The 21,323-nt window shown below is 68.3% G+C and overlaps 1 protein-coding gene across 2 annotated transcripts in view; it reads left to right on the top strand.

Moving 5' to 3' along the window:
- NUDCD3 (NudC domain containing 3) overlaps positions 1 to 21,140 on the top strand; it is a 35,079-nt gene extending 13,939 nt beyond the window's left edge. The window contains exons 3-6 of one of the 2 annotated variants that reach the window (XM_068156677.1): positions 4,453 to 4,582; positions 11,839 to 11,982; positions 18,391 to 18,579; positions 20,239 to 21,140. In XM_068156677.1, coding sequence (XP_068012778.1) covers positions 4,453 to 4,582; positions 11,839 to 11,982; positions 18,391 to 18,579; positions 20,239 to 20,349 — 574 coding nt within the window. In that variant the 3' untranslated portion in view covers positions 20,350 to 21,140. The remainder of the gene's footprint in view (positions 1 to 4,452; positions 4,583 to 11,838; positions 11,983 to 18,390; positions 18,580 to 20,238) is intronic. The other variant, XM_068156678.1, reaches the window with a different exon arrangement.
- Positions 21,141 to 21,323: the final 183 nt, after the last annotated feature.

The following is a 21,323-nucleotide window of genomic DNA, read 5'->3' as shown; positions in this document are numbered from 1 at the left end:
AGAGCTCAGCTGCTGCATGGTGCTGCTGGCAGGGCAGCAGGAGGGCCAGCTCTGGCCTGGGTGGCCACCTCCAGCGTGGCAGCAGGGCCTGGCCCAGCTGGCTGTGGCCATCTCCAGCCTGCTGTGGTCACCTTCTGCAGGCAGGCACCGAGGAGGTGGTGGGGCAGGAGAGGACGAGGCTGGAGGAGCCCCAGGAGAGGAAGGGCTGCTCCAGGAGGGGCTGGAGCCACTTGTCAGAGGTCCCTGAGGAGGCTGAGGCAGCCCAAGGCCTCAGGAGCAGTCAGGTGGATTTAGCTGCTGTGGGGACCTCCCCTGGGGCACAGCCACCCCCCTGCTGTCACCTGGGAGCAGCTGGGGTGTGGGGAGCTGGGGCTGGTGGCTGTGGGGAGGGCTGGAAGTGCTCAGGAGGCAGCTGTGGAGGAGAGGAGCAGAGAAGTGATGGAGCCAGAGCCCCTGTCCCCCCTGCCCCTGTCCCCCCTGGCCCTGCCCCTGTCCTCCCTGCCCCTGCCCCCCCTGCCCCTGTCCCCCCTGCCCCTGTCCCCCTGCTCCTGCCCCCCCTGCTCCTGTCCCCAGTTCTCCTGTCCCCAGTTCTCCTGCCCCCAGTGCTCATCCCCAGGCTCCCTGTGGCAGTGCTGGTGCTGCAGTGCCTGTGTCAGGCTGGGCAGCCCCAGCTGCAGAGGCCTTGGGGCTGGCAGCAGGGCTCGGCTGTGCTGTGGGGGCAGGCCCCAGGGACAGCCTGATCCCAGCTCCTGGGAGGAGAGGCTGTGAGCTGGCAGGAGGAGCTTTGGCTGGGTGAGAGCAGTGCAGCAGAGCAGTGCAGAGCCAGCCCTGCCTCAGTTTCCCTGTGGAGGTACCCAGCCAGCACTGCTGTGTGCTGGAGCTGTGTGAAGCTGCTGTGCAGCTCTGGCAGGATGGAATCCAAGCTCAGGCTGAGAGCTGAAAACTCAGCCTGGGACTGGCTGGGGTCTGGGCAGCCCCAGCACAGCCTCTGCCTCCTCTCTGCCTTTGGGCTGCTCCCCAAGGGAGGCTGAGAGGGAAATGGCCTGGAAGGAAATGGAATCATGGGATGGGTTGGGTTGGGTTGGATTGGGTTGGATTGGATTGGGTTGGATTGGGTTGGGTTGGAAGGCAGCTTCCAAGGTCCTCCAGACCAGGGCCATCCCCAGGCAGAGCAGGCTGCTCACAGCCCCAGCCAGCCTGACCTGCACTGCTGCCAGCCTTGGGGCAGCTCCCAGCTCTCTGGGCAGCCTGGGCCAAGCTCTCCCCACCCTCAGTGCCAAACATTTCTCCTTCTCTCCACTCTCAATCTGCCTCTTGGAGCCCAAACCATCCCCCCTTGGCCTGTCCCAACAGGCCCTGCTCTAAACTCTGTCCCCAGCTCCTGCTCAGCCCTTGAAGCACTGCAAGGCCATCAGGAGGTCTCCTGGAGCCTTCTCTTCCCCAGGCTGCACAACCCCAACCCTCCCAGCCTGGCCTCATGGCAGAGGGCCTCCAGCCCAGCAGGTCCCTGGCTGTGCTGAGGACCCTGATGGTGTTTGCTGCTGGGGAGGGTGAGGAGGGACTGGGACAGGTTGGCAGGCAGGCTGTGCATCCCTGGAGGTGTTCAAGGCCAGGCTGGGTGAGCCCTGAGCAGCCTGGGCTGGTTGGACCATGGCAGGGGGCTGGGACTGGATGATCTTGAAGGTCCCTTCCAACCCAACCCCTGGTGAGCTCTGCCTTGGGCAGGCTGGGCCCTGGGCCTGGGAGAGTGCAGCCAGGCTGCAGGGGGCTGCAGGCAGGGGGTGGGGAGCTGCAGGGAGCTGCAGGCAGGCCATGGGGAGCTGCAGGCAGGCCATGGGGAGCTGCAGGGTGCTGCAGGCAGGCCATGGGGAGCTGCAGGGAGGGCTGGGGGAGCTGCAGGGAGCGGCAGGCAGGCCATGGGGAGCTGCAAGCAGGCCATGGGGAGCTGCAGGGAGCTGCAGGCAGGCCATGGGGAGCTGCAGGGAGGGCTGGGGGAGCTGCAGGCAGGCCATGGGGAGCTGCAGGGAGCTGCAGGCAGGCCATGGGGAGCTGCAGGGAGCTGCAGGCAGGGCTGTGGGGAGCTGCAGGCAGGCCATGGGGAGCTGCAGGGAGCTGCAGGCAGGCCATGGGGAGCTGCAGGGAGCTGCAGGCAGGGCTGTGGGGAGCTGCAGGCAGGCCATGGGGAGCTGCAGGGAGCTGCAGGCAGGCCATGGGGAGCTGCAGGGAGCTGCAGGCAGGCCATGGGGAGCTGCAGGCAGGCCATGGGGAGCTGCAGGGAGCTGCAGGCAGGCCATGGGGAGCTGCAGGCAGGCCATGGGGAGCTGCAGAGGTGTGGGGAGCTGCAGGGAGCTGCAGGCAGGCCATGGGGAGCTGCAGGGAGCTGCAGGCAGGCCATGGGGAGCTGCAGGGAGCTGCAGGCAGGCCATGGGGAGCTGCAGGCCTGTGGGGAGCTGCAGGGAGCTGCAGGCAGGCCATGGGGAGCTGCAGCCCCTCTGTCAGCTGCCCCTGCATGCCCTGCAGCCACAGGCCGGTGGCCACCCAGCTGAGCTGAGCTTTGTGCTTCAGCTCCCTGCATGGCCACAGCCAGGCCTGCTGCAGCCCAGGGCACAGGGGCAGAGGGCACAGGGGCAGAGGGCAGCAGCCCTGTGGAGCTGCCCCATGCCCACACACAGCCCCTGGCATCACATCCCCTGGGAGCAGCCAGGCTGGGCTGGGCACAGAGCCTCCCCCTGCTGTGCCAGCAGGCTGGTGCCAGGGCAGGGGGGCTGGGTGGCACTGCTGAGGGCTGGGGGTGAGGAGCTGGGCCCACAGCAGGGGCTGGGCAGGGCTGTGCCAGCCTGGCTCAGTGCCTCCTGCCCTGCTGCTCTGCCTGGCTCGGGGGCGGCTGGCAGCGCTGCTATGCCAACCCTGTTGCCATGGCTACAGGCACCCAATGGGCAGCAGCCAAGGTGCCAGCAGCCCAACAGGATTGCTGGGGGGCCCCCAGAATTGCCTGGGGAACCCCACCAGAGCCCTCCCCTCGGTGTGAGAGCTGGGGACACCCTGGGCACCCAGCCAGGGGCGCTGGGTGGGGGTGGGGAGGGGCTGCAGCCCCTGCAGCAGCCTTGGGGCACTGAGGGGCTGCAGGGTGCCCAGCACTGGGCCCTTGGGCAGTGCTGCCCCTTCATCAGCAAGCCCTGGGGCCTGGCTGTCCCCAGGTGCCCTGCAGTGCCCCTGCCAGCAGCTGTCTGTGGCAGAGGGCCCTTGGTGAGCCCTCCCCAGGAGGCTTCAGAGCAGTGGATGCTGCTGGCTGGGGGGGGTCTCCTCTCCTGGGGCAGAGTGGTGATTGCCTGGGGAGCTGAGGGACCCCAGCTGCCCCCACAGCTGCCTCCTCATCCTCCTCCTGAGCCATCCCTCTGGCTGCCCCCTCCCAGCCCCATGCTGAGCTGTCCTGCAGAGCTGCATCACCTCTGGCAGCTGCTGGTGACCTGCTCTGGCTGCAGAGAGGGCAACAGAGCTCAGAGCAGGAGCAGGGCAGGGACTGGGCACTGGGCTGGGCACTGGGGAGGCCACAGCTGGAAGCCTGGGGTCAGGGTTGGGCTCTGACTGCCAGAAGGACTTTGAGGGCTGGAGCAGGGCCAGAGAAGGGCAAGAGAGCTGGGGAAGGGTCTGGAGAGCAGGGCTGGGGAGGAGCAGCTGAGGGAGCTGGGGGGGTTGAGGCTGGAGCAGAGGAGGCTGAGGGAGAGCTCATTGCTCTCTGCAGCTCCTGAGAGGAGGCTGGAGCCAGGTGGGGGTTGGGCTCTGCTCCCTAGGAACAAGTGATGGGAGGAGAGGAAATCGTCTCAAGGTGCCCCAGGGGAGGCTCAGGTTGGCCATGAGGAACAATTTCCTCCTGGGAAGGTTTGTCCAGGCCTGTCCCAGGCTGCCCAGGGCAGTGGTGCAGTCCCCAGCCCTGGAGGGGTTCCAGAGCCCTGGAGCTGTGGTTCTGAGGCCATGGGGTTGGGGGTGGGCAAGGTGAGTGTGGCAGTGACTGTCCCAGGGTGGTGGTGGCAGGGTGGCTGTGTGCCCTCTCTGTCCCCCCTGTGTCCCCTCTCTGACCCCACTGTGTCCCCCCTGTTCCCCCCTCTGTGTCCCCCCTGTGTCCCCCCTGTGTCCCCCCTGTGTCCCCTCTCTCTCCCCTCTCTGTCCCCTCTCTGTCCCCCCTGTGTCCCCTCTCTGACCCCACTGTGTCCCCCCTGTTCCCCCCTCTCTGTCCCCTCTCTGTCCCCTCTCTGTCCCCCCTGTGTCCCCTCTGTCCTGGGCTCCTGCTCTGACCCTTCCTGCCCTGGGCTGGCAGCCAGGGGCCGAAGCCTGGGGGCTGCCTGCAGAAGGCTGAACTGAGGCTCCATGCCCCCTGCCCCCTGATCTGAGCCCCCTGCCCTCCCCAGGCTCTGCCCCCTGCCCCTCAGCCTGTGCCCTCTCTGTGCCCCTCAGGCAGGAGCAGTTCCAGACCAACCCTGACAGCTACAACGGAGCTGTGCGCGAGAACTACTCCTGGGCTCAGGACTACAGCGACCTGGAGATCAAAGTGCCTGTGCCCAGCCACGTCCTCAAGGGCAAGCAGGTAAAGTGCTGTGAGCCTGGGGCCCTGCCCCTGCCCCCAGGGGGCTCTGCCCCTGCCCCCAGGGGGCCCAGCTGTGTGTGGAGTGGGAGCTCTGCCCGGGGCAGGAGGTGGCACCGCCTCTGCCTGCAGCGCTGGGCACAGCCTGGCCCCAGCCCTGCTGCAGCCACAGTGCCCAGAGCCTCCCTGCCCCACCTGGAACCTCTGCTGCCTTCTGCCCCTCTGCCCTGCCTGCAGGCTCTGAGCATGGCTGGGCATGGACACTGCTTCCCTTGGGCTTAGAGAGGCTCCTGCCTGGAGCTCCTCTGGCACTCAGGACTGCAGCAGGCACAGCCTGGCTGAGGTGTGGACCCCTCTGAGGCAGGGGCTGAGCCCCCAGACAGCTCAGGCAGGGCAGGTGCAGGGTCCTGTACCTGGGGAGCAACAGCCTCCTGCAGTATGACAGGTGAGAGGCTGAGCTGCTAGGGAGCAGCTCCAGGAGAAGGAGCTGGGAGGGCTGGGGGACAAGAAGGTGCCCAGGAGCCAGCAGTGTGCCCTGGGGGGCAGGGAGGAGAGTGTGGGCAGCAGGGCAAGGGAGGCTCTCCTGCCCCTCTGCCCTGCCCTGGGGAGGCCACAGCTGCACTCCTGGCTCCAGCTCTGGGCTCCCCACTTGCAGAGCCTGGGAAGGGCTGGGGGGAGTCCAGGGCAGGCTGGGAAGCTGCTGAGGGGCCTGGAGCAGCTCTGGCAGCAGCCAAGGCTGAGAGCCCTGGGGCTGAGAGCCTGCAGAAGAGCAGCCCCAGAGGGCAGCTGAGCAATGCTCAGCAAGAGCTGAAGGAGCTGGGGGGGGCAAGAGGCTGGGGCCAGGCTCTGCTGAGTGGTGCCCAGGGCCAGGCCAAGGGGCAAGGGGCAGAAAGTGGCAGCCAGGAGATGCCAGCTGGAGAGGAGAAGAAAGTAGTTTGGTGTGAGGGTGCTGGAGGCCTGGAGCAGGCTGCCCAGAGAGGTTGTGGAGTCTGCTCTGGAGAGCTTCCAAACCCCCTGGGCACTGTGCCCCTGGGCAAGCTGCTGTGGGAGCCCTGCTGGGGCAGGACCTGGGCTGGGTGAGCTCCAGAGCTGCCTCCCTGGGCTCCTCTCCCTCCCCACAGCTGATGCAGTGTTTTTCCATTAGGGAAGTCCATGCTCCCCCTCCCTGCTCCTCTCCTGCAGGGTGCCTGAGCTGAGCACGTTGGGGCTGGTTCAGCTCTCATCCTACACAGCTCTGAGCCTGCCAAAGAGCTCCTTAGCAGCACAGCCCAGGCCTGAGGGGTGAGGGAGCTGCCATGGGCATAGCAGGGGACCAGGAGATGCAGCTCTCCCAGTGGGCATCTCAAAACAAACCCAGGCTGCTCCTTGGAAGGGTTGAGGGGCAGCCAGATGGCTGTGCCAGGCCTTGGCACTGCTCTGCCATCCTGGGGCCTCTCCCTGCCCAGGGAGGAGCCCTCTGTGCCAGCCAACCTGTGCCCTTGCCAGAGTGAAACCTTGGCCCCCAGAGCCACAGGGGCTTGGGGGAGCTGGGATGGGAGCTGGGATGGAGCTGAGCCTGTGCCAGCCCTGGGCACAATCCCTGCCCCAGTCCCTGCCTGCAGCTCCTGCCTGCAGCTCCTGCCTGCAGCCCCTGCCCCAGCTCCTGCCCCAGCTCCTGCCCCAGCTCCTGCCTGCAGCTCCTGCCTGCAGCTCCTGCCCCAGCTCCTGCCTGCAGCTCCTGCCCCAGCTCCTGCCCCAGCTCCTGCCTGCAGCTCCTGCCCCAGCTCCTGCCTGCAGCTCCTGCCCCAGCTCCTGCCCCAGCTCCTGCCTGCAGCTCCTGCCCCAGCTCCTGCCCCAGCTCCTGCCCCAGCTCCTGCCTGCAGCTCCTGCCCCAGCTCCTGCCCCAGCTCCTGCCCCAGCTCCTGCCTGCAGCTCCTGCCCCAGCTCCTGCCCCAGCTCCTGCCTGCAGCTCCTGCCTGCAGCTCCTGCCCCAGCTCCTGCCCCAGCTCCTGCCCCAGCTCCTCCCTGCAGCTCCTGCCTGCAGCTCCTGCCCCAGCTCCTGCCCCAGCTCCTGCCTGCAGCTCCTGCCTGCAGCTCCTGCCCCAGCTCCTGCCCCAGCTCCTGCCCCAGCTCCTGCCTGCAGCTCCTGCCCCAGCTCCTGCCTGCAGCTCCTGCCCCAGCTCCTGCCCCAGCTCCTCCCTGCAGCTCCTGCCTGCAGCTCCTGCCCCAGCTCCTGCCCCAGCTCCTGCCTGCAGCTCCTGCCTGCAGCTCCTGCCCCAGCTCCTGCCCCAGCTCCTGCCCCAGCTCCTGCCTGCAGCTCCTGCCCCAGCTCCTGCCTGCAGCTCCTGCCCCAGCTCCTACCTGCAGCTCCTGCCTGCAGCTCCTGCCCCAGCTCCTCCCTGCAGCTCCTGCCTGCAGCTCCTGCCCCAGCTCCTGCCCCAGCTCCTGCCCCAGCTCCTCCCTGCAGCTCCTGCCCCAGCTCCTGCCTGCAGCCCCTGCCCCAGCTCCTGCCCCAGCTCCTACCTGCAGCTCCTGCCCCAGCTCCTACCTGCAGCTCCTGCCCCAGCTCCTGCCCCAGCTCCTCCCTGCAGCTCCTGCCCCAGCTCCTGCCCCAGCTCCTGCCCCAGCTCCTACCTGCAGCTCCTGCCCCAGCTCCTCCCTGCAGCTCCTGCCCCAGCTCCTGCCCCAGCTCCTGCCCCAGCTCCTACCTGCAGCTCCTGCCCCAGCTCCTGCCTGCAGCCCCTGCCCCAGCTCCTGCCCCAGCTCCTACCTGCAGCTCCTGCCCCAGCTCCTACCTGCAGCTCCTGCCCCAGCTCCTGCCCCAGCTCCTCCCTGCAGCTCCTGCCCCAGCTCCTGCCCCAGCTCCTGCCCCAGCTCCTGCCTGCAGCTCCTGCCTGCAGCTCCTGCCCCAGCTCCTGCCTGCAGCTCCTGCCTGCAGCTCCTGCCCCAGCTCCTACCCTGTCCCTGCCCCAGCTCCTGCCCTATGTTGCCCTCTGTGCCAATCCATTGCTCAGGCTTGGGCCTTCCCTTATCCTTCTGTCTGGTTTGGGCTCCCTCTTGGCAGCAGCTTTTCACTGGGTGGTTCCTTAACCCTCTCCTGGCCCTGAGGCTCTGGCAGTAGGCAGGCTGTGCTGCCAGGGGCTGGGGCTGCCAGGGGCTGGGGCTGCCAGGGGCTGAGGCTGCCAGGGGCTGGGGCTGCCAGGGGCTGGGGCTGCCAGGGGCTGGGGCTGCAGAGCTACCTGCAGGGCCTCTGGAGCCACTGCTGAGGGCTTCCTGCAGGCTGCTCCACTTGGCACTCACCACCCAGCTCAGAGGGATCAGGGCTTGGGCTCCCTCCTGCCAAGGGGAGAGTCACAACCCCCTGTGTGTGGTCCCTGGGAGGTTTGGTGCTGCTCAGAGTCCTCCTGGTGCCCCTTCCCACAGCCAGGCTGCTGCCATGGCACCTCTGTGCTTGGCTGAGCTTGAGGCTTCCCTCTCTGCAGCTCCAGAGCTGTGCCCCTGGCCCAGGAATGGGCAGCAGGGCAGAGAGGGAGCTTCTGCCTTGCCTATGGGCCCCACAGGAGCCTGTGGAGCTGAGCACTTCTGGGCTCTGGGCCAGAGCTGCTGCCCCCAGCCCCTGGCAGTGCCACGCTGCAGCCCCTCTGGGTTTGTGCTGCTCTGGGTGGCTCAGGGGGCACCAGAGTGGCTCTGCTGCAGCAGCTGTGGCACTCAACTGAGGTTTGGCTTCTCTCAGCAGCCCCAGGAGGGCAGAGGGGCCTGAGGGGACCCCGGGGGGGGACAGCAGCCTCGGGGCCCCGGGGTGCTCCTGGCGGCGCTGCCAGGGCAGTGAGACACCCGGGGGCTCTGCGGCCTCCTGCCCAGCTCTGGCTGGCTGTGGGGGGCAGGGGAGGGAAGGGCAGCCCCTGGCAGAGCCTGCCCACTCCCCTGCTGAGTGGAGATGCCAGGCAGAGGTGGCACCTGGGCAGGAGCACTGCCCACACCTGGCCAGCCCTGCCGCGGGCACCTCCCGGGCACCGCCTGCTGCCCCTGGGGGCCTGGGCAGGGCCCTCTCTGCCTGCTGCTGTGCCAGGGGAGGCCAGCCTGCTGCCAGCAGGCACCAGTGGGCACTGCCCAGCCGGGATCCCTTCCCCCACTGGGCTTTCTCCACCCCCTCTCCAGTGCCCTGCTGCTCCCAGAGCCGCCTGGGTGACGTCCCCCAGCGCCCAGCAGCTCTCCCCTGCGGCCACCTTGGCACCAGCTCCCTCTGGCTGCTGCCCCTGGGGGGCACACACCCCTCTGCCTCCCTGGCCCCCACCCCAGAAGGTGCCTTGGGGGTCACTGGGCTTCTTCCCTGTGGCCCTTTGTGGGCAGCCCCTGTGCTGGGGGCCTGGCAGCAGCAGCAGAGCCCTGTGCCCTGTGCCCAGTGGTGGTGGCAGCAGAGCCCCAGCCCTGTGCCCTGTGCCCAGTGGTGGTGGCGGCAGAGCCCCAGCCCTGTGCCCTGTGCCCAGTGGTGGTGGGGGCAGAGCCCCAGCCCTGTGCCCAGGGCAGGCAGTGGTGGTGGGGGCAGAGCCCCAGCCCTGTGGCAGAGCCTGGCAGCAGCAGCCCAGCCCTGTGCCCTGTGCCCAGGGCAGGCAGTGGTGGTGGAGGCAGAGCCCCAGCCCTGTGGCAGAGCCTGGCAGCAGCAGCCCAGCCCTGTGCCCTGTGCCCTGTGCCCAGTGGTGGTGGCAGCAGAGCCCCAGCCCTGTGGCAGAGCCTGGCAGCAGCAGCCCAGCCCTGTGCCCTGTGCCCAGGGCAGGCAGTGGTGGTGGCAGCAGAGCCCCAGCCCTGTGGCAGAGCCTGGCAGCAGCAGCCCAGCCCTGTGCCCTGTGCCCAGGGCAGGCAGTGGTGGTGGCAGCAGAGCCTCAGCCCTGTGGCAGAGCCTGGCAGCAGCAGCAGAGCCCTGTGCCCTGTGCCCAGTGGTGGTGGGGGCAGAGCCCCAGCCCTGTGGCAGAGCCTGGCAGCAGCAGCCCAGCCCTGTGCCCTGTGCCCAGTGGTGGTGGGGGCAGAGCCCCAGCCCTGTGGCAGAGCCTGGCAGCAGCAGCCCAGCCCTGTGCCCTGTGCCCAGGGCAGGCAGTGGTGGTGGCAGCAGAGCCCCAGCCCTGTGGCAGAGCCTGGCAGCAGCAGCCCAGCCCTGTGCCCTGTGCCCAGGGCAGGCAGTGGTGGTGGAGGCAGAGCCCCAGCCCTGTGGCAGAGCCTGGCAGCAGCAGCCCAGCCCTGTGCCCTGTGCCCAGGGCAGGCAGTGGTGGTGGCAGCAGAGCCCCAGCCCTGTGGCAGAGCCTGGCAGCAGCAGCCCAGCCCAGCAGCAGCTGCTGTGCCTCTCCCAGCTGTTTGCCATGCAGGAGGAGCTGCTCCTGCAGGAGCTGGCCACAGGCAGCTGCCTGCTGCTGGCTGCCAGGGTGTCCCTCTCCCAAGGCCTTGCCCCCCTGCTCCTGCTGCCAGCCCCTGGCACCATGCCCAGCCCTGCTGTGCCCACAGCTCCCTGGCCTGCAGGGTTTGTTCCTCCCTGGAGGTGTTCAGGGCCAGCTCAGCTGAGGCCCTCAGCAGCCTGCCCCAGTGGGAGGTGGCAGGGGGTGGGAGCTGGGTGATCCCTGTGTGAGTGGCACCCCTGAGCTGCAGGCCTGCTGCCCTGCCTGGCAGAGGCAGCTCTGCCCACCTCCTGCCTGCGTGGAGCTAGAGAGCTGCTGGCAGGCTCCTGGGGACTGGCTGATGGAACAACATTCCAAATGAGCTCTGCAGAGCAGAGGGAGAGCTGGGGGAACTCTGGGAGAGAATGCAGGCAAAAACCTCACTGCAGTCTCCTCCTCTTGGGGCAGAGACAGGGCAGTGCCAGGGGGGTGCAGCCCTGCCCCCTGCCCAGCCAGGCCCTCCCCTGGTGCCCACAGCCTGCCTGGGGCTCTGCTGGCAGCAGCTGGGGGCAGGCAGGGGGGGAGGCAGCATCTGCTCCCCCCAGAGAGCCATGCTGCCTCCCCAGGGCACAGCAGTGCCAGCTCCACAGCAGGTGCCAGCAGGGCTGCCCATATGGCTGGGCAGGGCTGGGCATGCTCCTGGGCAGCAGCTGCCCTGGGGGGGCAGCAGGGGAGCCCTGCTGCAGCCTCCCCTCCTCCTGCAGGCCCAGGCCAGGCCTGCCAGCAGGGCACTGGTGGGGGGGTGCAGCAGGGAGGAGGAGCTGCTGCAGCCCCCTGCCCTCCCCCACAGCCCCTTAGCTCCCAGGAGAGACACTGATGCCCAGCCCAGCATGGGCACAGCTGGCACCCAGCCCCACTGTGGGCACCTGGGGGGAAGAGCTGTGGTGCTCTGGGTGTGCTGGGGGGGCACTGAGGCAGAGGCAGCCCCAGGCCTGCCCCTGCAGTTTGCCCTTCCCCCTTGGGCTCTGGCTGCTGGCTGGGAGGTGGCAGCAGGGTCCCTACCATGAGCCCCCTCAGGAGCAAAGCCTCCTGAGCCAGCAGGGCCAGCAGGTACCTCAGGAGGGCCAGCAGGGCCAGCAGGCAGCTCAGCAAGGCCAGCAGGCAGCACACAGGGCCAGCAGGCAGCTCAGCAAGGCCAGCAGGCAGCACACAGGGCCAGCAGGCAGCTCAGCAGGGCCAGCAGGCAGCACACAGGGCCAGCAGGCAGCTCAGCAGGGCCAGCAGGCAGCACACAGGGCCAGCAGGCAGCACACAGGGCCAGCAGGCAGCTCAGCAGGGCCAGCAGGGCCAGCAGGCAGCACAGCAGGGCCAGCAGGCAGCACACAGGGCCAGCAGGCAGCTCAGGAGGGCCAGCAGGCAGCACACAGGGCCAGCAGGCAGCACACAGGGCCAGCAGGCAGCACACAGGGCCAGCAGGCAGCTCAGCAGGGCCAGCAGGCAGCACACAGGGCCAGCAGGCAGCTCAGCAGGGCCAGCAGGCAGCACAGCAGGGCCAGCAGGCAGCACACAGGGCCAGCAGGCAGCACAGCAGGGCCAGCAGGCAGCACACAGGGCCAGCAGGCAGCTCAGCAGGGCCAGCAGGCAGCTCAGCAGGGCCAGCAGGCAGCACAGCAGGGCCAGCAGGCAGCACACAGGGCCAGCAGGCAGCCCAGCAGGGCTCAGCAGGGCCAGCAGGGCTCAGCAGGGCCAGCAGGCAGCCCAGCAGGGCTCAGCAGGGCCAGCAGGCAGCCCAGCAGGGCTCAGCAGGGCCATGTGGCAGCTCAGCAGGACCATGTGGCAGCTCAGGAGGGCCAGCAGCACCCTCTGGCAGCTCACAGGACCATGTGGCAGCTCCCTGAGGCCTCTCTCTGTCCCCAGGTGGCTGTGGACATCAGCAGTGACTCGCTCCGGGTGGCAGTGCTGGAGGGCAGCAGCCAGCAGGTCCTGGTGCAGGGGAAGCTGACCCACAGGATCAACACTGAGAGTTCCCTCTGGAGCCTGGAGCCTGGGAAGTGTGTGCTGGTAAGGGCAGCTGGGGCCCTGCCCAGGCCTGGCCTGGCCAAGTGGAGCAGCTGGGAGGCTGAGCTGGGCCTGGCTGTGGCTGGCACTCCCCAGCCAGCCCCCAGCCTGCTGTGCCCTGCTCTGCTGTGGGGCAGGCAGGGAAGGTCCCCAGGCTGCAGGCTGTGGCAGTGGGAGCACTGCTGGAGGTGGGCTCTGTCTCCTGGGACTGGCATGGAGGTTCTGCCAGCAGAGAGAGGCTGTGGGGCTGCCCTCTGGCACCAGTGCTGTGCCCCAGCCCTGCTGCCTGTGCCCTCTGACTCTCCTGCCCTGCTCCTGCCCCTGGCAGATGCCAGTCCCCTGCCCTTAGCCCAGGCCCCAGGCCTGGTGCTTGCCCTGTCTGCAGCAGCCCTGTGGCCTGCCCAGCCCCACAGCTCCAGCCTGCTGAGGCCTTCAGGGAGTGCTGCTGGTGGCTTCCCAGCTTCAGGCCTCTGCTCTGGTCTGCTCCAGGTGTCTGAGCCCTGGCCTGGGGCTGTGGCCACAGCTGGAGCTGCCCTGGGGGCTGTGCAGCCTGGGGGCTCAGCTTTCAGACTGCAGGAGCTCATTCTGCTCTCCACAGCCCCTGAGGGGAGGCTGGGGCCAGGGGGGGCTGAGGTCTGCTCCCCAGTCCCAGGTGATAGGAGAGGAGGTGGCCTGGGACTGTGCCAGGGGAGGGACAGGTTGGAGATGGGGAAAAGGTTCTCTGCTGCCAGGGTGGTCAGGGCCTGGCCCAGGCTGCCCAGGGGGTGGTGGAGTCCCCATGGCTGGAGGGGTTCCTGCAAGCTGTGCCCATGGCAGCTGGGGGCAGGGTTTGGTGCCCATGGTGGTGCTGGGCTGGTGCTGGGCTGCATCTCAGAGGCTGTTCCAGCCCAAACCTTGCCAGGGAGGCTGTCAGGAGCCCCAGCAGGGGTTGGGTGCCAGCCTGGGCTGGTTCCTCACCCTTCTGCAGGGCTTCAAACCTTCTGCCCTGTGTCCTGGGGAGCTGGGCAGCCCCAGCTGGGCATGCAGGCAGTGTGCTGCCAGGGGCTGGGGAGGCTGCATGAGCACTGCAGATCCTCATGGAGGGACCCTGGGGGGCAGGCTGGGACCCAGCAGGCAAGGTCCCTGTAGGGGGGAGAAGCTTCTGGGCCTCCAGGGCTGTGGAGCAGGGGGCAGTGGCCTCCAGCCTCCTGCAGTGCCTTGGAAGTTGGCTGCTGTGGGAAGGCAAAGCAGGCCTGGGCTGGCAGAGGAGGTGGCTGCCCTGTGGCTGGCTGGGAGTGCTGGCTGGGTGTCCCCAGGAGCACCCTGAGAGGCACTGGGGACCTTCTGCAGCAGGAGTGGGCAGCATGGGGAGTGGTCCCTGGCCTCCAGCCCCAGGGCTGGGTCTGGCCTGCAGCTGGCTGCCAGCAGCTGGCTGGGGCTGAGCTCTCCCTTGAAGGGAGCTGCAGCAGGGGCAGCTGCAGCAGGGGAGCGATTCCCACCCCAGAGCAGCTCCTGCTCTCTACCCAGGGCAGGCAGAAGGCTTTGGCAGCTCCTCCTGCTCCATTCCTCAGGCCACCCATTGGTGTTCAGTGCCAGGAGGGGACTGAGCCTGGCAGGAGGAGGGCAGGAGCCACCCCAGCCTGTGCCTGCACAGCTCTGGCTCCCCTCTGGGCATGGCTGGGAGGGTTTCACCCTGCCACCAGCTGCCACCTGGCCTCCCTTGCCAGGGCACAGGGAGCAGTGTTCCCTGGCACAGTAGGGACACAACTGTGCCAGAGCTGGAGCCCTCTGAGGAGGCCCTGGCCCTGTTGGGGCACCTCAGCAGCTGTGGCCAGAGAAGAGCCTGGGGGTGCTGCTGGGGGTGCAGCTGGCACGGGGCAGCCCCTGCAGGCACAGCTTAGGGCCTGTGCCAAAGAGGTGAAATCCCTCCTGCTTCAGCTGTGCTGAGGGCCACAGAGCCTCTGCTCCTGCAGGACACCTCCAGGGCAGGGGCAGCAGCAGCTCTCCAAGGTGCTCTGGAGCTGCTGTTGGCTTCCCCCGGCCCTGCTCCGCTCCCTGCTGGGGCAGCTCCTCCCAGGCTCCCCAGCTCCCGTCCTAATGAGGTCAGTTTGCCTTCTAACCCCTCCTGGCTCTGCCTTCCCACCCTGCCTGCTGTTCCTGGCAGCTCATTGCCCTCCCCAGCCCCTGCCCAGTGCCCAGAGCCTGCTCTGCCCTCCCTCTGCAGCTGCAGGGGCTGCTTCCTGCAGAGCCTGTGCTGAGCCTCAGCAGCCTCCCCCTGCCCCGGGCAGGGTTTCCTGGCAGCAGCAATGCCCAGGATGTGTTTTGGGAGTCCCACTCACACCTCCTCCTGCTCAGGATAGTGTCCCAGGTTGGTGCCCTTGCCCAGGGTGCTGTGCCAAGCCCCTGGTCCCAGGCACCATCCTGTGCTCTCCCTTCTGTGTCGCAGCCTCTCGCCTGTCAAAAGGGAGATTAAAATAACTCTGCAGGAGCTGTTTTTAGAGCTCTCTGCTGGGTGTTGTGCACAACACACTGGGATTATTTTCATTGTGGAGGATCTTTTTCCCCCTCTCTTGCCTCCTTTCCTCCTCATCTCCACCATTTGGGCTTTGTCTCCAGGCCCTGCCTCGAGCGGCTCTTGCGCCAGGCCGAGCTGCCACCGAGCTGTGCTGCTGCTGGGAGCAGCTGCAGCCTCCTCCCGCTGCCTGACCAGCTCCCACTGCCTTTTGGGGTGACATCTGCTGCTCCCCCTGGACAGCAGGTCCCTTGGTGGCGTCTCCCCAGTCCTGCCCCAGCAGCTGGGGCTGGGGAAGGGTCCTGGTGTCATGAGAGAGCCCAGCCCCAGCCCTGAAGGCCATGGGGATGTGATGTGCCCCCGTGTCCCTGCCAGCACCACCTCTGCTGCTGGGGGCTGCCTCCTGGCCACACAGCTGCCCTGCATGTATCCCACCCCTGCTGTGTGCCCAGCCCTGCCTGCAGCCACCCTCCCTGGGGCCCATCCTCAGCTGGCCCCTCTGCTTTGCCCAGTGCCAAGCCCAGCAGCCTGGGGGAGCCATGGCCAGCAGCCCTTGTGGCTTTGGGCACTGCCAGCTGCTGCTGCTCCCCCTGCCAGCCCTGCTCTCCTCAGGCTGGCCTTGCAGAGGCTCTTCCTGTTCTTCCTGGGCTCCCAAAGCCCAGGAGGCCCTTCAGGACCCACCAGCCTCAAAAGCAGACCCAAGAGCTGACCAAGAGGCACAGAGATGTGATCCTTCCTCTGGCAAAGGGCCACCAGCCCTTGCAGGACCCTCGGGGCTGAGGCTGAGCTGGCAGCTGGGGAGCCTGAAGTGACAGCTTGGAGCAGAGGCGAAGCTCTCGCCTTGTCTTGAAGGCAGGAACTAAATCAGGTCAGGATTTGTCCTTGTTGAAGCTCCCTGCTCCCTCCTGGAGCTCCCCAGGGGAGCCTGCAGCCTCCTTTGCTGCTGTGGGCTGAGTGCTGGAGCGCTGGGGTGGGTGAGGGCTGGCACCACCCTGCCTGTGCTGGGCACACAAACCTGCCAGGCTGCCTTGGCTCTCCTGACCTTCTGCTCCCAAGCTCTTGGGCAGGCTCCTGCCTTTGTCTCTATCCCCACAAGCTCTTGTAGTGCTCGTGGGGCTGCCCCAACAGGGAGGGACGTGGCCAGGAGGTGCCCCTGAGCCTCTGCTCCCTGTGCTGGAGAGCAGACCTGGCCCCAGCAGGGCCCCAGCACCTCTGAAGTGGCAGAGCTGTGCCCTGCTGAGGTTCCCCCCTCAGGCCAGGTCCCACTCCTGTGCCCCAGACCAAGGGCTGGGCTGCAGGCAGGCTGCAGAGCTGCAGAGGTTAATGACTGATTGTGAGGCAGCTGGAGAGGAGGGGAAGGGCTCTGGGCTGGCACCAGGGCTGGGCTGCAGGTGAGGTGTACTCTGTGGCTGTTGTCCATGGCTGGGCTCTGCTGCTCAGAGGAGGATGCTGTGGGGGTGCTGGGGAGGAAGGGGATTTGGTAGAGGAGGGCAGAGGGCTGCAGTTTGCTTCCCCTGCTGCTGGGGGGTGATGCCTGCCAAGGCCTTAAGGCCTCCAGTGTTTGTCCTGCTGCTGCCAGCAGGGCTCTGGTGGGCATGCCCCCACCAGGGAAGCTCAGCCCCTCACTGCTGGCACCATGGGGACATTCCTCTTGTTTCCAAGCCAGGGCCTGGAGGAGGCTGCTCCTGCCACAGGCTTTACACAGGAGAAAGCAGAGCTGTCAGTGGCAGCCCCTTGGGAGCCCAGGGCTGGGTTGGGCTTGGGTTGGGGTTTTGTGGGCTGGAAGGGACCTGGAGGATCATCCAATGCCAGCCCCCTGCCATGGGCAGGGCCACCTCACACCACAGCAGGCTGCTCACAGCCACCTCCAGCCTGGCTGCAAACACCTCCAGGCAGGAGGCTTCCACCACCTCCCTGGGCAACCTGTGCCAGGCTCTCACCACCCTCCTGGGCAACAACTTCTTCCTCACAGCCAATCTCAATCTCCCCACTTCTAGTTTTGCTCCATCCCCCCCACTCCTATCCCTCCCTGACACCCTCAAAAGTCCCTCCCCAGCTTCCTTGGAGCCCCCTGCAGACACTGGAAGGCCACAATGAGGTCTCCTGGGAGCCTTCTCCTCTCCAGCCTGCACAACCCCAACTCCCTCAGGCTGTCCTCACAGCAGAGCAGCTCCAGCCCTCTGCTCCTCCTCCTGGCCCTGCTCTGGACACCTTCCTGCCCCTCCAGATCCTTCCTGGCACAGAGGCTCCAGAACTGGCCCCAGAGCTCCAGCTGTGGTCTCAGCAGAGTGGAGCAGAGGGGCAGAATCCCCTCCCTGCAGCCCAGGCTCTGCTTGGCTCTCTGGGCTGCAAGTGCTCCCTGCTGGCTCCTGTTGAGCTTCTCCTCCCCCAGCACCCCCAAGGCCTTTTCTCCAGGGCTGCTCTCAAGGCAGTCCCTGCCCAGCCTGGATCAGTGCCTGGGATTGCCCTGCCCCAGCTGCAGGACCTTGCCCTTGGCCTTGGTGAGCTTCAAGAGGTTGACTTGGGCCCAGCTCTGCAGCCTGTCCAGGCTTGGGCTGCCTGAGCCTGCTGCCCCACGGCTGGGCACAGCATTGCCTGCAGGGCTGGCCCTGGGGCAGCTGGGCCTGGCCCTGCTCCCCCAGCCAGCCTGGGGAGCCCAGCAGCAAATGCTCAGCAGGTTGTGCTGCCCTGCAGAGCGGAGCTGTGAGTGCAGAGCAGCAGCAGCACTCCTGCCTAGCTGCAAACCCCAGCTGCAGTGTTTTCCCCATCCTGCTCTCCCCAAAGGCTCCAGCCCCAGCCACCCCCAGCCCCAGCCACCCCCTCCCAGCTTAATTGCTTCCTTTTCTTGGCACCACGGAAGAGCCTCTGGAGCTCCAGAGCTCCGCTGCCTGCCCCTGGTTTCCCCCTCCAGAGCTGCAGAGCTCCAGGGAGGTTTGAGCCAATTGTGTTGTCTGCCTTTATTGATGAGTTTGCAGAGAGGCTGATCAGCACCATCAATCCTCCCCTGCTGCTGCCATCACTGCCCACACCAGGCAGCACACAGCAGCCCACCCCCCCTGCCACAGCCCTGGGGATGCCCCAAGCTGGCACCCCCTGGCACTGCCCCTCCCTCTGCCTCCTCCCTCTGCCTCCTGCCTGCTACTCCCAGGGCCCTGGCTGCAGCTGGTGGCTTTGCCAGGGAGGGGAGGGCACAGGGGATGCCCTCCTTGGCTGAGCAGCCAGCAGGGTGGCATGGAGCAGCAGGTGGCATTTTGGCCTCCTTTGCTGCCCACATTGCTGTGTGCCTGAGGCAAGGGCTCCTTCGGGGCTGCTGGGAGGAGGAGTGGCAGAGCTGCCATGCTGGGAGCCTGGAGGCTTTGCCCACAGCCCCTGGTGTCCTGGGTGGGTGCTGGGCAGGGAGGCTTTGCCCACAGCCCCTGGTGTCCTGGGTGGGTGCTGGGCAGGGAGGCCTTGCCCACAGCCCCTGGTGTCCTGGGTGGCTGCTGGGCAGGGAGGCCTTGCCCACAGCCCCTGGTGTCCTGGGTGGCTGCTGGGCAGGGAGGCTTTGCCCACAGCCCCTGGTGTCCTGGGTGGCTGCTGGGCAGGGAGGCTTTGCCCACAGCCCCTGGTGTCCTGGGTGGGTGCAGCTGAGCTGGCACAGCTCCTCGGGCCCCATACCCGCTGGCTTCTGCCCCCCTGGCCGGGTTGGCATCACCTGTCCTGGCCCCAAGCTGGGCTGCCAAGGGGCTGCCACAGAGCTGTGCAAAGGGCCCTGGAGCACCAGGGGAGGGGGATCAAGTGGCTGTCCCTACTGCCAGCCACGGGGGGAAGCACTGCAACCAGTCAGCACCCCCCTGGCGCAGAGCAGCGCAGGGGCAGCCCTGCCGGGGGTGGAGGCTCTCCTGCCCCTCTCCTCTTGACCCCACGCCCCCTGTGCCCAGATCAACCTGAACAAGAGGGAGGAGTACTGGTGGAATGCCATCCTGGAGGGCGAGGAGCAGATCGACATCGACAAGATCAACAAGGAGCGCTCCATGGCCACGGTGGACGAGGAGGAGCACGCCGTGCTGGACCGCCTCACCTTCGACTACCACCAGAAGCTGCAGGGCAAGCCCCAGAGCCACGAGCTGGTAGGTGCCAGCCCTGCCCTGCCCTATGCAGCCCTGCCCTGTGCAGCCCTGCCCTGCCCTGCCCTGCCCTGCCCAGCCCTGCCCTGCCCTGTGCAGCCCTGCCCTGCCCTGTGCAGCCCTGCCCTGCCCTGCCCAGCCCTGCCCTGTGCAGCCCTGCCCTGCCCTGTGCAGCCCTGCCCTGCCCTGTGCAGCCCTGCCCTGTGCAGCCCTGCCCTGCCCTGTGCAGCCCTGCCCTGCCCTGTGCAGCCCTGCCCTGCCCTGCCCAGCCCTGCCCTGTGCAGCCCTGCCCTGTGCAGCCCTGCCCTGCCCTGTGCAGCCCTGCCCTGCCCTGTGCAGCCCTGCCCAGCCCTGCCCTGTGCAGCCCTGCCCTGTGCAGCCCTGCCCTGCCCTGTGCAGCCCTGCCCTGCCCTGTGCAGCCCTGCCCTGCCCTGCCCTGTGCAGCCCTGCCCTGCCCTGCCCTGCCCTGTGCAGCCCTGCCCTGCCCTGTGCAGCCCTGCCCTGCCCTGCCCTGCCCTGTGCAGCCCTGCCCTGTGCAGCCCTGCCCTGCCCTGCCCTGCCCTGCCCTCAGCTCCCCTCCCATGCCCAGTGCCTGGATGTGGCACGCAGTGGTTCCTGGCTCTGCTCTGTCCCGGAGCCTCTCCCCATGCCGTGTTCCCCTCCCCCCACCTCCCTGCCAGGCCTCTGCTGCCCACACTCTCCCAGCTTCCCCTTCCTGCCACCTTGGCAGAGGCCTGCGAGCCCAGGAAGGGCTCCTGCAGGCCACAGAGGAGCCTCCCACCCCTGCCCTGGCCCTGGCGGGCGGCAGGCGGGATGGAGCCGTGCCCTGGGCAGGGCGCTGGGCGCTGGGCGCTGGGTGCTGAGTGCTGGGTGCTGGGCGCTGGCTGCTGGCTGCTGGGCGCTGGGTGCTGGGCACTGGGTGCTGGGCACTGGGCACTGGGCGCTGGGCACTGGGTGCTGGGCACTGGGCGCTGGCCACTGGGTGCTGGCCGCTGGGTGCTGGGCACTGGGTGCTGGGCACTGGGCACTGGGTGCTGGGCACTGGGTGCTGGGCACTGGCCGCTGGGCGCTGGGTACTGGGCACTGGGCGCTGGGCACTGGACGCTGGGCGCTGGGCGCTGGGCACTGGGCGCTGAGCACTGGATGCTGGGCACTGGGCGCTGGCTGCTGGGTGCTGGCTGCTGCGCTGGCCGCTGGGCACTGGGCGCTGGGCACTGGGCGCTGGGCTCTGGCTGCTGGGCACTGGGCGCTGGGCACTGGGCTCTGGCTGCTGGGCACTGGGCACTGGGCACTGGCTGCTGGGCACTGGGCACTGGGCGCTGGGCTCTGGCTGCTGGGCACTGGGCACTGGGCACTGGCCGCTGGGCGCTGGGCACTGGCCGCTGGGCACTGTGTGCTGGGCTCTGGCTGCTGGGCACTGGGTGCTGGGCACTGGGCGCTGGGTGCTGGGCGCTGGCTGCTGGGCACGGGGCACTGGGCACTGGGCACTGTGTGCTGGGCTCTGGCTGCTGGGCACTGGGTGCTGGGCACTGGGCACTGTGTGCTGGGCTCTGGCTGCTGGGCACTGGGCACTGGGCACTGGGCACTGGGCACTGGGCGCTGGGCACGGGGCCCGGGCTGTGTCTGGGCCCGGTCTGACGCAGCTGCGTCTCCTCCCGGCAGAAGGTGCACGAGATGCTGCGCAAGGGCTGGGACACCGAGGGCTCTCCGTTCCGCGGCCAGAAGTTCGACCCCTCCATGTTCAGCATCTCCCCCGGCGCGGTGCAGTTCTGACCGCGGGCAGAGGCGGCCGGCAGGGCCACCAGGGAAGAGGAGAAGCTCCCCCGGTGCCCCCCCCGCAGCTGGCACCCCGCCCCTGGGCACCGGGCAGGCCGGGCCCCCGCGCCGCGCCGGCAGCCGGCAGCCTTCTCCTCTCTCCGGCGCCTCTCCGGAGCAGCCTGGGTGGCAGCAGCAGCCTTGCTGGCGCTGAGAGGGCTTCTGGGGCCTGTTCAGAGGTGCCAAGGCCTCCCCCCCGGCATGGGGCAGCAGAGCCCTGGGGGTGCTGGGGGCCACAGCGTGGCACTGCCCATGCTTTGCCTGCCTGCGTTCCCCACCTCATGCTCTGGGGTCTCCTGTGCCACATCCAGTGCCAGGGAGGCTCTCCTGGGCTCTCCCCACCTCAGCCATGCCTGGAGGGGGTCCAGGGTGGGCACACCCCCTTGGCACGGGCAGAGGCACCCAGGGCTTGCTGCTCTCTTCCCTGGGGGTTGGCGGAGAGCGGGGGGGGGCTGCTGCCCACACCACCACGGGGGGGGGCCTGGTAGGGGGCTACAGACCCCTGTGGCTACCAGCCCCCCCCCCCATACTGGTGGGCAGCAGCTGGGCTTCCCTGGCACAGCACTTTGGGGTCTGGGAGTGGGGTCATGGGCGCCCTGCCCCACCCAGGCCCAACCTGGCCCTTGCAGCTTCTCCCCTGGCCGCCCACCCTGGGGTGCTGGGCTGGAAGGGGCTCTTCAGCCATCCCTTGCTCCCCCCCCCACCCCCCCAGCCCTTTCCCCTTGGTTTGCAATAAACAACTCTATGGAGCTCAGGGCCTGCAGGTGCCTCAGTGCCACCAGCCGGGGGGGCACTCCTGCCCGGACCCCCAGCACTAGCTCAGGGATGAGAACACCCCGGGGGGACACCTGAGTGCCCCCTCACACCCCCGGGGCGGGGTCCCAGCCTCATGGGGAGGGCTGGATTTGAGAGGGGGAGGGTATGGAGTCCCC

Source organism: Melanerpes formicivorus, unplaced genomic scaffold (assembly GCF_026170545.1).
Source record: "Melanerpes formicivorus ecotype bairdi unplaced genomic scaffold, bMelFor1.0.p_v2 SCAF_34, whole genome shotgun sequence".
Classification (NCBI taxonomy): domain Eukaryota; kingdom Metazoa; phylum Chordata; class Aves; order Piciformes; family Picidae; genus Melanerpes; species Melanerpes formicivorus.
Note: the sequence above shows the minus strand (reverse complement) of the source record. Positions and strands in the feature narration are given on the sequence as shown.